We start from the raw sequence: 18,966 nt of genomic DNA on the forward strand, positions 1-18,966 counted from the left end.
GTGCCCTTGAGCAAGGCACTTAACCCCCCCTCCCTCAACAACTGCTCAACAGGCGCCAGGGTGACAGACGCCTGCTCCAACCTCTCTGACCTTTATATGTCTGTGTGTCATTTGGAGGGGTTGGGATAAAGAGGAAGTCAAATTTCAGTTGAACCTCGTGTACAATTGACAAATAAAAGTGAACTTGATCTCAAATGAAGTGTCACACCCTGACCATAGTTTGCTTTGTATGTTTCTATGTTTTGGTTGGTCAGGGTGTGAGCTGGGTGGGCATTCTATGTTACATGTCTAGTTTGTCTAGTTCTATGTTTGGCCTGATATGGTTCTCAATCAGAGGCAGGTGTTCGTCATTGTCTCTGATTGGGAACCATATTTAGGTAGCCTGTTTGGTGTTGGGTTTTGTGGGTGATTGTCCTTAGTGTCCTTATGTCCTTTTTCTGTCGTGTGTATGTGCACCAGTATTAGGCTGTTTTGGTTTTCGTATTGGATTCGTGTTGCTTCAGTTTCATTAAACATGGATCGCAATAGCCACGCCGCATTTTGGTCTGACTCTCTTTCACATACAGAAAACCGTGACATGAAGGACTACTCCAAAATAAAAAACAGCAGCACAGTAACCTAAACAATGAAAAGACGAATAATTCAATCAAAGGCACATTGTAAACAAATGCACTGCATTTTACTTTTAAATGTAATTTACTCTTGAGCCAACATCCGCAGCATTTACTCTGAATGCAATCTCTGAGAACATCAGGGAAGTTGCCTTGTCGATAGTGCATTGCACTTGGAATGAATCCTGGCAGAAGATTGAGATGACTGGGGAATGCATGCCAAAATAAATGTAACTATTTTATTTTAAAAGAGAATTCATTTTTTGTCTACTATGTTTGCGCATGGAGTTGTGCATTATACGTAAGCCATGGATTTACACAAGGAACCGGATGTCTTGAGCTTTAAGCATAACATTGTCCGTGTCTGATTGATGGGTCTGATGTCATCAGTGTAAAAGCCCAGGAAGGAGCCAAGGGCAGGGTGTTTTGTATTGCACATTCTGGAACACAACATGTCTGTCTATAACAACACCATAAAACACAGCAGGGGAGAATTGTTGATAAGGTGAAGCTTGAGTCTCTCAGACAAAAAAATATGATTGCCTACCAGTTCCAGGCAGAGAAAGTGAAAATGTGGCTCCCAATGTACTCTCTTTGTAAGGAAGACTAATACTGGACAGAAGGGATATCTGGATCTGGGCAGAAGGGATTTCTGGATCTGGGAAAAAGGGATGTCTGGATATGGGCAGAAGGGATATCTGGATCTGGGCAGAAGGGATATCTGGATCTGGGCAGAAGGGATATCTGGATCTGGACCTAGTGCTGTTGCGGTGACTGTATTACCGCCACACCGGCGGTAACGAGTCATTACGGCAGTCAAATTCCATGTGACCGTTTAGTCATGGTAATTAGGCTTCTCCAAGCTCTGATGCTGCTGATGGTCATTAGTACCTATTAAACTTGCTAACTGACTGGCACTCTATAATCACGCTGACATCAACGCAAATGTGTTCGAAACTCTAATCAAACACTTCACGAGAGCCCATGAGCTCATGTTGTGCAACATTTCTTTGCAATTGCACGAGAAAACAAAGTGATAGCCTCTGTTAAAAAGAGGAGGATCCCATCAGCTTTCTATAGGCTAGACCTACTATATTTATTTATAAACTTTCCTAATATTAATCTCATTGCTTCTGTTTAAAACAGGAGTATAGCCTAACTGACTGGCATGAAAATAAACCACAGGAATAGCGTCCTCCATTTGCTATTTAAGTGCATAGATGACATGTATTTTTTCGCTGCTTCCCCTGTTTCGAGACAGGTGCATGATAATGGTCTATTCTAAATCAAAACTAATATCACACCTATATTATTTAGTGTATGTGAAGACAAGATTAAAACAAGAATAGTCTGGAGGGTGAAAATATTAGCCTATCACTTGTGAAATATATATTGTCACTTGTGAATGATGCCCAGCATAAGAAACTGCCTTTTTTGTGACTTTTTCTAATCATAATTGCACATTATGTTTGCATAACTAATAAAGTGCCAAAATTAAGCACATTAATGCGCTTCACAAAGGGTTTAGAGCCTAACTGGCATACATAAGCAGCACAAGTTTCAAATTTGGGGAAGTTCATTTTCACCATAAAAATGCACCTTTATAATAAAAGCATTACCTGCATTATCGTATTTGTGGTCACTTTTGATAATGGTGTTTTTCCGCTAATGGAACATTCGTGCTTATAGCCTACTGCCATGTGTGCATTGCTGCGCTTATAATGTGAAGAAATAGAATATGAATATGTGGACAACTACAAATGTGGACAACGACATAGGATATGTATATGAATATGTGGACAACTACATAGGATATGTATATGAATATGTGGACTGCGACGACCCTCCCACTCTGTCTGCCGTATTCTCTCTTTGTTGTTTCCTTATTAGGATGCCGGTGGGCGGAGTTGGGAGGGTCGTCAGCTACATGGGAAACACCTGGACCCGGTGTCTCCCAGGATAAATACACCACTTCCCCATTCATGGAGGAGACTCTCTCCATGCAGACACCTTTATAGATTTTGTTGTGTTTCTTGGTGGTTTTTGGGTTGTTTGCTTTAGCATCTTTCAACACCCTGCATAATCACATTCATGCATGCAAAACACTCACTTACACTACTGATTCCTGATTATACACACCATTGTATATTATACTTAGTTACTTATTTAATAAATATATATATTTTGTTACTCCTTATCTCCACGTTGTCTCCCTTTTGTTACAGGCTTTGAGCCGGTTCATGACAGGACAACTACATAGGATATGTATATGAATATGTGGACAACTACATAGGATATGAATATGTGGACAACTACATAGGATATGAATATGTGGACAACTACATAGCATATGTATATGAATATGTGGACAACTCCATAGGATATGAATATGTGGACAACTACAAATACCTAGGTGTCTGGTTACACTGTAAACTCTCCTTCCAGACTCACATTAAGCATCTCCAATCCAAAATTAAATCTAGAAACAGCTTCCTATTTCGCAACAAAGCCTCCTTCATTCATGCTGCCAAACATACCCTAATTAAAACTGACTAGCCTACCAATCCTTGACTCCAGCGATGTCATTTACAAAATATCCTCCAACACTCTACTCAGCAAACTGGAAGTAGTCTATCACAGTGCCATCTGTTTTGTCACCAAAGCCCCATATACTACCCACCACTGCACCTGTATGCTCTCGTTGGCTGGCCCTTGCTTCATATTCGTCACCAAACCCACTGACTCCAGGTCATCTATAAGTCTTTGCTAGGTAACGCCCCGCCTTATCTCAGCTCACTGGTCACCATAGCAACACCCACCCGTAGCACTCACTCCAGCAGGTATATTTCACTTGTCACCCACAAAGCCAACACTTACTTTGGCCACCTTTCCTTCCAGTTCTCTGCTGCCAATGACTGGAACGAATTGCAAAAATATCTAAAGCTAGAGTCTTATATCTCCCGCTCTAACTTTAAGCATCAGCTGTCAGAGCAGCTTACCGATCACTGTACCTGTACACAGCCAATCTGTAAATAGCCCACCCAACTACCTCATCCACATATTGTTACTTACCCTCTTGCTCTTTAGCTCCCCAGTATCTCTACTAGCACATCATCATCTGCACATCTATCACTCCTGTGTTAATGCTAAATTGTAATTATTTCGCCTCCATGGCCTATTTATTGCCTTACCTCCCTACTCTTCTACATTTGCACACACTGTACATAGATGTTTCTATTGTGTTATTGTACGTTTGTTTATGTGTAACTCTGTTGTGTTGTTGTTTTTGTCGTACTGCTTTGCTTTATCTTGGCCAGGTTGCAGTTGTAAATGAGAACTTAAATAAATAAAAGAAAAATAAATAGACTAATAGTTTATCAACATTTTAAGCTAAATGTTCTGATCTGTTGCGTCAGCCACATTGCGTAAACAAGTTTGATGCAAGTGGTTGTATTAATTTGGGATCTATTGCATCCCACAACTGTCTCGGACTATGTTTGGAATATTTATTTCTCACACAGAATAGGTAAACTTTTGTACATTCGTGGCCAAAAGTTTTTAGAATGACACAAATATGAATTTTCACAAAGTCTGCTGCCTCAGTTTGTATGATGGCAATTTGAATATACTCCAGGATGTTATGAAGAGTGATCAAATGAATTGCAATTAATTGCAAAGTCCCTCTTTGCCATGCAAATTAACTGAATCCCCCAAAAACATGTCCACTGCATTTCAGCTCTGCCACAAAAGGACCAGCTGACATCATGTCAGTGATTCTCTCGTTAAGACAGGTGTGAGTGTTGACAAGGACAAGGCTGGAGATCCCTCTGTTATGCTGATTGAGTTCGAATACCAGACTGGAAACTTCACAAGGAGGGTGGTGCTTGGAATCATTGTTCTTCCTCTGTCAACCATGGTTACCTGCAAGGAAACACGTGCTGTCATCATTGCTTTGCACAAAAAGGGCTTCACGGGCAAGGATATTGCTGCCAGTAAGATTGCACCTAAATCAACCATTTATCAGATCATCAAGAACTTCAAGAAGAGCGGTACAATTGTTGAGAAGAAGGCTTCAGGGTGCCCATGAAAGTCCAGCAAGAGCCAGGACCGTCTCCTAAAGTTTATTCAGCTGCGGGATCAGGGCACCGCCAGTACAGAGCTTGCTCAGGGATGGCAGCAGGCAGGTGTGAGTGCATCTGCACACACAGTGAGACGAAGACTTTTGGAGGATGGCCTGGTGTCAAGAAGGGCAGCAAAGAAGCCACTTCTCTCCAGGAAAAACATCAGGGACAAACTGATATTCTGCAAAAGGTACAGGAATTGGAATGCTGAGGACTGGGGTAAAGTCATTTTCTCTGATGAATCCCCTTTCTGATTGTTTGGGGCATCCGGACAAAAGGTTGTCAGGAGAAGACAAGGTGAGCGCTATTATCAGTTCTGTGTCATGCCAACAGTAAAGCATCCTGAGACCATTCATGTGTGGGGTTGCTTCTCAGCCAAGGGAGTGGGCTCACTCACAATTTTGCCTAAGAACACAGCCACGAATAAAGAATGGTACCAACACATCCTCCAAGAGCAACTTCCCCCTTAACCATCAAGGAACAGTTTGGTGACGAACAATGCCTTTTCCAGCATGATGGAGCACCTTGCCATAAGGCAAAAGTGATAACTAAGTGGCTCTGGGAACAAAACATCAATATTTTGGGTCCATGGCCAGGAAACTCCCCAGACCTTAATCCCATTGAGAACTTGTGGTCAATCCTCAAGAGGCGGGTGGACAAACAAAAACTCACAAATTCTGACAAACTCCAAGCATTGATTATGCAAGAATGGGCTGCCATCAGTCAAAATGTGGCCCAGAAGTTAATTGACAGCATGCCAGGGCGGATTGCAGAGGTCTTGAAAAACAAGGGTCAACAATGCAAATATTGACTCTTTGCATGAACTTCATGTAATTGTCAATAAAAGCCTTCGACACTTATGAAATGCTTATAATTATACTTCAGTATTCCATAGTAACATCTGACAAAAATATCTTAAGACACTGAAGTAGCAAACTTTGTGGAAATTAATATTTGTGTCCTCAACTTTTGGCCATGACTGTACTTGTACTATGGAGGATAGTAGATTGACATAGGCTAGTGCTTCTGCTGTTTGTTAGGCCACCGCATCTTGTTGGCTGATGAAAAGTAAATGTGGACAGGTCTTCCAATAACTTCAATATGCATCTCGGGATCGGATAAGGGCGCGCGCAGTTGCGTCCCAGATGTGTCTGTCTTCACTTGTAGCCTGTGAGAAAGACACAATCACGTGATGGAGAGCCATGTGAGGGGGAGGCGCGTAGGGCGCGCAGCACTAAGGTAGAAGAGCAGAACGCAGCAATCCGGGCCAAGGGCACAACCGCAACTGGCCGCAAAAGGCATGGATTTTTTGGGGGTGCATTATGGACACAAAGGGGATGCCGCCGTGATATTCGAGGAATTATCAAGTGCTTGTCAAATTGTGAATGAGAGACTGATAAAGTGTGTACAGCCTGCGCAAAAAACAAAGCTACCTCATGTCTTTCAAGCAACTCTTTTCAAATCGTCATTAGAGTCGCATCATGCAGCCTTATAATGTATTAAAGATCAAAACATATAGCCCAACGTCTGCAGAACAATTAAAGTTGCATTAACCTGTTGCGACGACCAAACCCGGATCCGGGATTCTATTTATAGACCTAAGCTCATTACCATAACGCAACATTAACTATTCATGAAAATCGCAAATGAAATTAAATAAATATGCTATCTCTCAAGCTTAGCCTTTTGTTAACAACACTGTCATCTCAGATTTTCAAAATATGCTTTTCAACCATAGGAAAACAATCATTTGTGTAACAGTAGCTAGCTAGCGTAGCATTTAGCATTAGAATTAGCGTTAGCATTTAGCAGGCAACTATCGCAAAAACAAGTAAAGCCTTCAAATAAAATAACTTACCTTTGAAGAACTTCTGATGTTTTCAATGAGGAGACTCTCAGTTAGATAGCAGATGCTCAGTTTTTCCAAAAAGATTCTTTGTGTATTAGAAATAGCTCCGTTTTGTACATCACATTTGGCTACCAAAAAAAAAAAAAAAAAAAAAAATGAAAATTCAGTCCTCAAAACGCAAACTTTTTTCCAAATTAACTCCATAATATCGACTGAAACATGGCAAACGTGGTTTAGAATCAATCCTCAAGGTGTTTTTCCACATATCTCTTCGATGATATATCCTTCGTGGAAGCCTGGTTTCTCCTTGCTCTCAAATGGAAAAATAATTGCACCTGGCTTTGCGCTCCAATTTCGACGCAGGGACACCAGGCGGACACTTGGAAAATGTAGTCTCTTATGGTCAATCTTCCAATGATATGCCTACAAATACGTCACAATGCTGCAAACACCTTGGGGAAACGACAGAAAGTGTAGGCTCATTCCTTGCGCAATCACAGCCATATAAGGAGACAATGGAAAGCAGAGCTTCAGAGATTCTGCTCATTTCCTGGCTGACGTATCATCTTGGTTTCGCCTGTAGAATGAGTTCTGTGGCACTTACAGACAATATCTTTGCAGATTCTGAAACTTCAGAGTGTTTTCTTTCCAAAACGGTCAATAATATGCATAGTCGAGCATCTTTTCGTGACAAAATATTGCGCTTAAAACGGGAACGTTTTTTATCCAAAAATGAAATAGCGCCCCTAGAGATCCAAGAGGTTAATAACTCTAAATTAAGCATATATAATTTGCAAATAAATTCATAAAAAATCTTACAATGTGATTTTCTGGATTTTTTTTCTAATTTTGTCTGTCATAGTTGAAGTGTACCTATGATGAAAATTAGAGGCCTCTCTCATATTTTTAAGTGGGAGAACTTGCACAATTGGTGGCTGACTAAATACTTTTTTGCCCCACTGTATTTTTTCGTTAACCGTTCAACACAGGACAGCTGCATGTGCGCAATCTCTCAAATCGTTTGGAGAAAATATGTATATTTTATTCAGCTATGTTCAATTGTATTCTTCATACTATAAAATAATGCCACGTAATTCTAAGGAAATCTTGCTGCTAAATGAACTTGTGTAGCCCCCAGCCATTTGGCATAGACAGATCAGGACCTAACTTAAGGGCAACTCAGAGTATGCTATTCTGTTCTTCTGAAATAGACTACGATTTATTAATATCATGCTTCTTTAGACATGTCTAAAATAAGTAACGGATTTATTGTGAAGGTGTAGGCTATATTACATGGATTTATTATACTTTTTACAGTGTGGAAGCCAGGAAGCCAGCCAACAGTGTGGAAGCCATGAGATGCTAAATGTGTTTATGTTGATTAACAGTCAATTACCGTGAGACCGACAGTTATTTGTTGGACAATCACCAGCTGACAAAATTTAGTGACCGCCACAGCCCTATCTGGACCTATGTATGAATCTCCCAGAGTGTACAAAAAGCCATGCCAACATGCTCTGCGGTTTTCATTATTCTCATATGTGACCTTGGATTTCATTATTCTCATATGTGACCTTGGATTTCATTATTCTCATATGTGACCTTGGATTACATTATTCTCATATGTGACCTTGGGTGCTAACAGAAGGGAAGTTCAGAAGTATGATCAGTAATCAGTAATGGGCGACAGTGACAGCTATGGTTGGAGTTCACTTATTCATATTAAATGCTCTACTACGCTCATCCTGTCTCTCACACAAGAAATTTCACAGGAAAAGAGAAAATGATTGATGGTTATAACACAGCAGAATGGAAATAGTCCCTGTGCACAATCCTGTTAAATGAGCTTTTAGTGCCTTTTTTCAATAAGAGATTTGTTCCTGGTTTTAGATGACAAGCCAATTACAAGTAGAGCGAATGTGCATCAAAAGCCTTTTTTTCTCTTAAGTAGGATGAATTTAACTTGTCCTTCCTCATTAAGGAAATTGTCCCCATAATCAGGGATTCCCAGATGAATCATCTCCCAATATTCTTTAGTCTGGCTCCAGATTCTTTGAGGTGGAGAGTTATTCTTATGTATCAAAGGAATGATGAACCCTCTGATGCAGCATGGAGAGAGGATGGCAGTTGCACACCATCAAAAACAGATTCTTTCCACCTCTGGAAATGACTCTCTCTGCTGTGATTTGAGGTTAGTGATTATGGGTGAGTCAGGCCCTTAGAATTCAATAGCCATCAAACCTCTCTAACATCTGCTGGGGGACAAATTCATTTGATGCCAACACAACAACCTGTTCCCACAAACTTTGGCCGTAGTGTATTGGAGGAGAAGTCTCCTGCCCAACAGCTTTCATTTTTGTCGTTTAGCAGACACTCTTATCCAGAGCAACCAGGGTTAAGTGCCTTGCTCAAGGGCACAACATATTTTACATAGTCGACTCGGAGATTCAAACCAGCAACCTTTTAGTTACTGGCCCAATGCTCTTAACCGCTGGGCTACCTGCTGCCCAGCATAAAAGTGTGTAGCAGGGAGCAATGGCACAAGACGCCTCCTGCAACAGCGCTGTCTGCCTCTAGTCAGTGGAAACCAGTTCGCTATGAAAGAGGGAGCACAGCCATCACAGCATCGATTAAGACAGACAGCAGCTTAACACTAAAACACTTCAGTTGCCTCATAGTAACTGCCTCTGCAATTACTGAGTGTGATGGTCCGCTCAACTGGCAGACATGATCACACTGGTGGCAGTTACCTCCAATCAAATAGAGCAGATATTTTTTTCTCATTATTCAGCAGATGATGTCTAGTGGAACGGATTTGCAAATACTTTTGGATATTCACCGCTGACACATGGCTCCAGGCATAAGCGACATAAGCTTATGTCGAGGTTCCTACTTACTGTTGATTGTTACAATAGTAGAAGGCACTAGGTGCAATTTCAAAATTTGGTTATGCATCAGCAGTTTTTCTCTTGTTATGTCAGTCACTGACAGTCACTTAATTAGCATGTCAGCTAACAATTTTTAGATTGGTAAATGGGTCTAGCCAGCAATCTAAACGTGTAGTAATCATGGCCGAATTCCAACCAGGCACGCAGGGCAGGTGCCCTGACCTCCCGGGGGCTCCTATTGATTTTGATAGTTACTCTCACTCAGATATCATTAACATGGCATAAGTTGTGGCAAAATGTGTATAATAGCAGAAAGCTTGCTTTAAAACTGCTACATTTCCTCCACTCCCCATGGCAAAATGTGTCCAATTGCAGGAAATTCACTTTAAAACTTACATTTTCTATCCACCGTCAAGAGGTGGGCCACCAAAATGTTTTGACTGTGAGGTGGGGGGGTCCAGCAACCAAATATTGCTTAGGGCCCCCAAAAGGCAAGGGCCGGCTCTGCAAATGGCCTTTGAGCATGGCATGTTGTAAGGCCTAATGCACATGCATAGTGACAGTTGACATAGAGCAGACATAAACAAGCCTTTTCATAATAGCTCTGAACTCATCAGAGCCACACTAGTGAAATTTATGTTGTCCCCTAACCGGCTATCACCCGGTTACTCAACCCTGCACCTTAGAGACTGCTGCTCTATATACATAGACATGGAATCACTGGTTACTTTAATAATGGTACACTAGTCACTTGAATAATGTTTAATGTTTACATACTACTTTACTCAGATCATATGTATATACTGTATTCTATTCTACTGTATTTTAGTCAATGCCACTCCAACATTGCTCATTCTTATATTTATATATTTCTTAATTAGATGATTTTACTTTTATATTTGTGTGTATTGTTGTGAATTGCTGGATACTACTGCACTGTTGGAGCTAGGAACACAAGCATTTCGCTACACCCACAATAACATCTGCTAAATATGTGTATGTGACCAATAAAATGTGATTTGATTGGAAAACATTTTGATAGTGTGGATATAGAGCAGTAACACACTATGGTATGGTGAGCCTGTTTACAAAACATTGGTTAGTTTTGATTATCTCTCAAAATGCAGTTGGATTTTAGGAAATGGTAGTATAACCACAGAAACAACGCAGCAGGGTAGCCTATAGCAATCAAGGCTTGTTGCTAAGGAACAACCGGAACATCGCCTCTTACTTTTTGTGATTACCTTCTCCCTATATCAAATCATACAGCCACAGATAGAACAATGAGCCAGATGTTTCACTAGAGTAGAAATCTGAAGCATCCGGTTGGCATTTCCACTTAACACCAAATATGGAAGCCCAGTGGCTGGCAGTGGGAGAAGATGGATCGAGATGGATTTTGGCAAACATTCTACACATTTTCTCATTAATGAAACATTGGATCTCAATACAGTTTTCTGTTCCCAAAACTAAAATCTGTTACGAACAGACTGGAATAAGTTTAGTAGACTTTACTGCCAAAGTTTCTAAAAATTGTGTTGTTTAGAAGGAATGCAAGGGCGAATTAAGTTATTGCACACGAATACTTCACAGAGTAGGCGTTCCCTAATGTAAATATGCAAATACATGCGAGAACGCGACAATAAAAGCCTTTTAAAAAGGCTTCTAAAATGTGTAACTTCCACTTAAAATGTCAGACTGGATTTGCACTAACCCTTACAAAAATGCCCATTAATAAAAATTCACACAATAATTCACATTTCCTGTTGCTGTGAAAAACTGATCAAATTAAGATCACACATCTGTACTATATAATGAGTGGAGACTGAATCAATGTCAGTCATGCATTCATTGACAAAGCTACTACTATCAATCATATTGTGAAGACACATTTACTGTTCAGGAGCAGTCCTATTCTTGTCCTCATCTTACCTTGAGGAAAGACAATCCCTATGGGAGGGAGGCAATGGTGGAAATACAATTGTTCACCACTGCTGACCTTTCAAGACCAATATTGTTAATCTCCCTTAATAAAGATAGAAGGTAATTGAGCATAAGAAGATGGAGATTGCCCTGAATGCTTCATCCTGCCAACAGACATCAGGAGTTAATCATAAGGAGAGCCAATATTTTGAGCCAAAAACAGTGTGACATAAGCTGCCTGTTGGCGATCCATAGGTGGTTGAGTTTGCGTGGACGTCAATTCTATACAGTGATGGAAAAAAGTATTTGATCCCCTGCTGATTTTGTATGTTTGCCCACTGACAAAGAAAGGATCAGTCTATATTTTTAATGGTAGGTTTATTTGAACAGTGAGAGACAGAATAACAACAAAAAATCCAAAAAAACGCATGTCAAAAAATGTTAAAACCCTTGTTGGCAATCACAGAGGTCAGACGTTTCTTGTAGTTGGCCACCAGGTTTGCACACATCTCAGGAGGGATTTTGTCCCACTCCTCTTTGTAGATCTTCTCCAAGTCATTAAGGTTTCGAGGCTGACGATTGGCAACTCGAACCTTCAGCTCCCTCCACAAATTTTCTATGGGATTAAGGTCTGGAGACTGGCTAGGCCACTCCAGGACCTTAATGTGCTTCTTCTTGAGCCATTCCTTTGTTGCCTTGGCCGTGTGTTTTGGGTCATTGTCATGCAGGAATACCCATCCACGACCCATTTTCAATGCCCTGGCTGAGGGAAGGGGGTTTTCACCCAAGATTTGACGGTATATGGCCCCGTCCATCGTCCCTTTGATGCGGTGAAGTTGTCCTGTCCCCTTAGCAGAAAAATAACCCCAAAGCATAATGTTTCCACCTCCATGTTTGACGATGGGGATGGTGTTCTTGGGGTCCTAGGCAACATTCCTCCTCCTCCAAACACGGTGAGTTGAGTTGATGCCAAAGAGCTCCATTTTGGTCTCATCTGCCCACAACACATTCACTCAGTTGTCCTCTGAATCATTTAGATGTTAATTGGAAAACTTCAGACGGGCATGTATATGTGCTTTCTTGAGCAGGGGGACCTTGCGGGAGCTGCAGGATTTCAGTTCTTTACGGCGTAGTGTGTTACCAATTGTTTTCTTGGTGACTATGGTCCCAGCTGCCTTGAGATCATTGACAAGATCCTCCCGTGTAGTTCTGGGCTGATTCCTCACCGTTGTCATGATCATTGCAACTCCACGAGGTGAGATCTTGCATGGAGCCCCAGGCTGAGGGAGTTTGACAGTTATTTTGTGTTTCTTCCATTTGCGAATAATCGCACCAACTGCTGTCACCTTCTCACCAAGCTGCTTGGCGATGGTCTTGTAGCCCATTCCAGCCTTGTCTAGGTCTACAATCTTGTCCCTGACATCCTTGGAGAGCTCTTTGGTCTTGGCCATGGTGGAGAGTTTGCAATCTGATTGATTGATTGCTTCTGTGGACAGGTGTCTTTTATACAGGTAACACGCTGAGATTAGGAGCACTCCCTTTAAGAGTGTGCTTCTAATCTCAGCTCGTTACCTGTATAAAAGACACCTGGGAGCCAGAAATCTTTCTGATTGAGAGGGGGTCAAATACTTATTTCCCTCATTAAAATGCAAATCGATTTATAACATTTTTGACATGTGTTTTTCTGGATTTTTGTTGTTGTTGTTGTTGTTGTCTCTCACTGTTCAAATAAACTTACCATTAAAATTATAGACTGATTATTTCTTTGTCAGTGGGCATACGTACAAAATCAGCAGGGGATCAAATACTTTTTTCCCTCACTGTACATGTTATTCACTTGAGTTTGAGAGGATGGAACTACTAGTATTAGCCTGTATTCTCTGCCCATTTACCTGATGCTGTTTGGCATAGAGTACTGTGTGGAGCCTATTCAAACAAATTTCTATCCCCATACGACATCCAGCACATGGACGTCTTTGAAGTGGCTTTATGAAACCAACTAACATCATGAAATGAGGAGATGAGATGTGTTATTGCTGAAGGGTTGTTGAATGATCGATCAGGTAACACTTACAAAAAAAAACATGTATCGATTTGAAGTGGCTTTATGAAACCAACTAACATCATGAAATGAGGAAATGAGATGTGTTATTACTGAAGGGTTGTTGAATGACCGATCAGGTAACACTTACAGAAAAAGTTATTTGGCATTTTGCTCAGAACCCTCCTTTAAAACTTCTTCAGGATTGATGGGTCCCCTGTGGGATGTTTGAGCTAACATAGGCTAATACGATTAGCATGAGGTTGTAAGTAACAAGAAGATTTCCCAGGACATAGACATATCTGATATTGGTAGAAAGCTTAAATTATTGTTAATCTAACTGCACTGTACAATTTACAGTAGCTATTACAGTGAACAAATACCATGCTATTGTTTGAGGAGAGTGCACATTTTTTAACATGAAAAGTTATAAATTTGGAACAAAAATACAACGGTTCATTGGATCAGTCTAAACCGTTGCACATGCACTGCTGCCATCTAGTGGCCAAAATCTAAATTGCACCTGGGCTGGAATAATACACCTGGTCTGGAATATGGCCTTTCTCTTGCATTTCAAAGATGATGGTACAAAAAAATACAACAAAACAGTTGGTTTTTTCTTTGTATTATATTTTACCAGATCTAATGTGATATATTCTCCTACATTCCTTTCACATTTCCACATACCTCAAAGTGTTTCCTTTCAAACGGTACCAAGAAAATGGATATCCTTGCTTCAGGGCCTGAGCAACAAGCAGTTAGATTTGGATATGTCATTTTAGGTGAATATTGATAAAAAGGGGGTGATCCTTAAAATAATTGGACCTGACGTATTAGGCATACATTGTAGCAACCTGTTGATAAGAGGACAATTAAATGATAAATCTTTAATTTTGTTTGTGCATAGAGGGACATGTTAGCCTGAATTGATTTCCCTACCTCGTCATGTTTTGCACCCTTCAAAATGATGATAAAATACAAGCAATAGCCTGACAACAATAAACAACCGTTTTTGTTCATCAAGGAACATATGGCCATGAAGGGTACAGGACCCTTTTGAATGCATTGTTTGTGACCCAAAAATGTAAGTGTTAACAGCAATTCAGGGAATGGATCACACCTGGTGTTTTATTGTACTGCAAGAGGCTGACTGGGGGAAAGGATGGTCTGGTAGGCTGACTGGGGGAAGGGATGGTCTGGTAGGCTGACTGGGGGAAGGGATGGTCTGGTAGACTGACTAGGGGAATGGATGGTCTGGTAGGCTGACTGGGGGAAGGGATGGTCTGGTAGGCTGACTGGGGGAAGGGATGGTCTGGTAGACTGACTAGGGGAATGGATGGTATGGTAGGCTGACTGGGGGAATGGATGGTCTGGTAGGCTGACTGGGGGGAGGGATGGTCTGGTAGACTGACTAGGGGAATGGATGGTCTGGTAGGCTGACTGGGGGAAGGGATGGTCTGGTAGGCTGAATGTGGGGAGGGATGGTCTGGTAGACTGACTAGGGGAATGGATGGTCTGGTAGACTGACTAGGGGAATGGATGGTCTGGTAGCCTGAATGTGGGGAGGGATGGTCTGGTAGACTGACTAGGGGAATGGATGGTCTGGTAGACTGACTAGGGGAATGGATGGTCTGGTAGACTGACTGGGGGAATGGATGGTCTGGTAGACTGACTAGGGGAATGGATGGTCTGGTAGACTGAATGTGGGGAATGGATGGTCTGGTAGACTGACTAGGGGAATGGATGGTCTGGTAGACTGACTAGGGGAATGGGTGGTCTGGTAGACTGACTGGGGGAAGGGATGGTCTGGTAGACTGAATGTGGGGAGGGATGGTCTGGTAGGCTGACTGGGGGAAGGGATGATTTGGTAGGCTGACTGGGGGAGGGATGGTCTGGTAGGCTGACTGGGGGAGGGATGGTCTGGTAGACTGACTAGGGGAATGGATGGTCTGGTAGCCTGAATGTGGGGAGGGATGGTCTGGTAGGCTGACTGGGGGAGGGATGGTCTGGTAGGCTGACTGGGGGAGGGATGGTCTGGTAGACTGACTAGGGGAATGGATGGTCTGGTAGACTGACTAGGGGAATGGATGGTCTGGTAGCCTGAATGTGGGGAGGGATGGTCTGGTAGGCTGACTGGGGGAAGGGATGATTTGGTAGACTGACTGGGGGAGGGATGGTCTGGTAGACTGACTGGGAGAAGGGATGATTTGGTAGGCTGACTGGGGGAGGGATGGTCTGGTAGGCTGACTGGGGGAGGGATGATTTGGTAGACTGACTGGGGGAGGGATGATTTGGTAGACTGACTGGGGGAAGGGATGGTCAGAGAGAAAGCCTTGGTGTCTCCATGACAACAAAAAGCACTCTGCACTATTTTCCCTGCAGTTTCCTGCAGTTTTTCTGCCAACTAGAATGGATTTTCCACATGAGTGTGCAGATATCATTCTGTGGGTGACACTGATTGTCATTTGTTTGTGCTTGTGAGAGTTTCTGGATGAAAGAGCTGATCTAGTGGAAGATTGAGGGTGGGTTAGGTGTTGTTGTTAATGGCATGAACATTGTCCACTGTGTTTTTAACATATAAAGTTTCAAAAGGTCTTTGCAGTTACTAGAGCTATTAAGTTGGTACGCACTTAGGAAAGAATCCAAATTTGAGATAGGAATGACTAACTTGATTTTGTGTACATCATGCATTGACGTCAATGCAAGATTTTCACGAGTTATGCACAGCAATCTCAGGCTACATGTCTTTAAAAAAAAGTTTAATCATAATGCCAATCAGTTCACCACCACGGCGTTCATTGGGGTAAATGGAGGACTTTGTGAGTGGATTCTGAATTCCCCAAGGGAGTTGACTCTCTTGAGGTTGTGCTTAAAGTAGCTTACATGCCTCTGGGTCATAGTGAAGTGTGGCAATGTGGCACATGTTCATTAGGGAACACCGTAATGAAACTTGTGCTGTGATTAATGAATATCTGTGTTCTTATTGGACAAGCTGAGGTAGTAGTTTGTCTGGATAAAACTGAACTCTACTCAGGAGTCTTAGACTACTGTATGTCATCAGCAGAGATCAGTAGGTTGTCATCTCCTCTTTTGATCAAAGACTAAAAGAAGCAGGCAAATGCTGATGGGCTACTAAGGCCACACCGGCTGAGGAAGACATTTCTGAGAAACAGCATTGATTTACTGCTGGCCTTGAGCATCTTTCAATGTCAGTGTGGGATTGTGGCTGGTGACTGGAGATACTCAACTGTTTCAAAGCGTTAGGCTCTTAACACCTTTGGTATAATATGAAGGACATTAGTGAAGCTGTTTAATTAAAAACACATCTCTGGCAACAGCATGCTAAAAGATGCATGAGCTCCCTTCAATCAACCCACCTGTGACTAAAATATATTATGTCTGTATAGAAAATGGTGTGATGCATGCTGGGACCGGTAACAAAGTAACATGTGTAACCGATGTCAAATGGCTAGCTAGTTAGCGGTGATGCGGGCTAATAGCGTTTCAATCGGTGTCGTCACTCGCTCTGAGGCCTTGAAGTAGTTGTTCCCCTTGCTCTGCAATGGCCACAGCTTTTGTGGTGCGATGGGTAACGATGCTTCGAGGGGTGGCTGTTGTTGATGTGTGCAGAGGGTCCAGGTTCGAGCCAAGGGTGGGACGAGGAAAGGGACGGAAGCTATACTGTTACACATGTACACATGTCAATCAGAAAGCTATCAGCAGTCTCGTAGCCAATCCATCCTCTCAATGTCTCCATGCAGGCCAGACTGCTGCTCAGTCTCACAAGGGCATATCAAGGGCTACACATACAATACATTTCTAATGAGCCTTTACCCTAGTGAATAATTTTTCATTGAAAGGGTATAGGCCATACTACTATTGACATATAGCCAGGTTCAGTGTAATAATAGTGCAATTACACATTGTTATATTGTACCTGTTAAGCCTGTAATTACTGTATTTTGCTTTAATATTATTGCAAAATAAAAGGCCTTGTCATTTTTCTGGCCAATTTGACATTTTGGAAGGGTGGGGCATATGCTCCTTAAAATATCTCTATATGTTATCAAAGTAAAGTGTTTATGACAGTTAAATACCAATAATTACAAATAATGTTAAACTCCTATGTAGCCAATTGTTTCTACTGTGCCACAACAATGGTTTCTATGGCAGCTAATGTTATGATGGTGACTATGGGGGTCTGGAAATCAGTTGCATTTTAGCCAAAATTCCTTAACAACTGGAGTTGTAAATTGTAATTGTCTGATTAACATGTGATTGCAATGCTTTTTCTTGCAGCATTTTATTCTGACTAGGCTACATGAGATTACACATGGTGCAGTGCTCTGCCTATTGACAAAAATAATGCAATATGCTTTATTTTTATGATGGCCTTCAGCACATGTTGTAATGGATTCCCTAATGAATTACGCAGGCTAAATACTGTAGCAATTTGCTGGTCAATATCATGATTTACATGCGCCTCACTCCCGGTGCCATTCCTTCACATGCTCTGTTCAGATTAATTATTGAGCAGGGTGCCATATTCATCTATAAACAACCTGTTTCTTTCAATTTACCACATACTATTCTACATGATTTAAAATGCAACAAGTTACTCATGGTGTCCCCGTTTATGGCGGGTTACTGTCCATTGATGTCCCTATTAGGATTTAGGATTTAACAAACATCTGGACAATTGTCAGGGCAGTGTAGACTATAAAACATGGGATTAGTTTGTGATATCTTACCTGATAATGACATACATGACGAGTACGTTCCCCACCAGACCAAGCACACACACGATAGAGTAAAGAGTCGTGATTATAATCGCGATGATCACTGGTGTCGAGTCTTTGGCTAGGTTGTCTGTTCTCTCACATTTTGCCTCTACACTCACGTTATCGCTGAAGTTCCGACAAAAAACACTATTGTTCATCATGGCCAAATGTGAGAAATGGTACGGAATGTCCGATGTGTTGCCACCGCTTCCCATCGTCCACTGAATATTGAAGTGTTGATTTGAAATGTAGGCTATCACTGGCGCGACTTGCTGTATCGCTTTTTGTTGCAGGTCCACTGAAGCTGTCTGTGCTGAGGCGCTCAGCACAAGAAATCCCGGAACGATTCTCTCACCTTCCAGGCTGCACAGTTTGAGTTTGAAGGCGCTTTTGTGTCACACCACGTTAAGTACCCGTAAACACGAGTGACGGAAGGAAGATGAACATGAATGAATATTACCAATTTCCCTTAATGCTTTTTCTCAATTTATCAAAAAATGACGTCACTCCATGAACCACCTGACGCACGGGCGTTAGAAAGTGGTTAGAAAGTGGTAATTGTCTGTATATATATTTTTTAAATGACTTAATTTAAGTGTGCTACAGTAGACTGCATACATTTTTCAAACACCAAACCCAGTCGCAGGTCAATCTGAAGCGCAGCAATAGACCCTGGCATATAGGCTACAATTGAAAGTCTAGTTGAAAGTGTAGGCTAGTAGCAAGCTACCAATATCAGAAAGATATAGGCT

At 41.7% G+C, this 18,966-nt stretch overlaps 1 protein-coding gene across 2 annotated transcripts in view; it reads right to left on the reverse strand.

Annotated features, from left to right (window-relative positions):
* The window catches only part of LOC139381453 (delta-type opioid receptor-like), a 28,702-nt gene extending 10,182 nt beyond the window's left edge, over positions 1-18,520 (reverse strand). Inside the window, exon 1 of one of the 2 annotated variants that reach the window (XM_071124994.1) lies at positions 18,185-18,520. In XM_071124994.1, the coding sequence (XP_070981095.1) occupies positions 18,185-18,429 (245 nt within the window). In that variant the 5' untranslated portion in view covers positions 18,430-18,520. The remainder of the gene's footprint in view (positions 1-18,184) is intronic. The other variant, XM_071124993.1, reaches the window with a different exon arrangement.
* Between the last annotated feature and the right edge of the window lie 446 nt (positions 18,521-18,966).

Source organism: Oncorhynchus clarkii, chromosome 23 (genome assembly GCF_045791955.1).
Source record: "Oncorhynchus clarkii lewisi isolate Uvic-CL-2024 chromosome 23, UVic_Ocla_1.0, whole genome shotgun sequence".
NCBI lineage: Eukaryota > Metazoa > Chordata > Actinopteri > Salmoniformes > Salmonidae > Oncorhynchus > Oncorhynchus clarkii.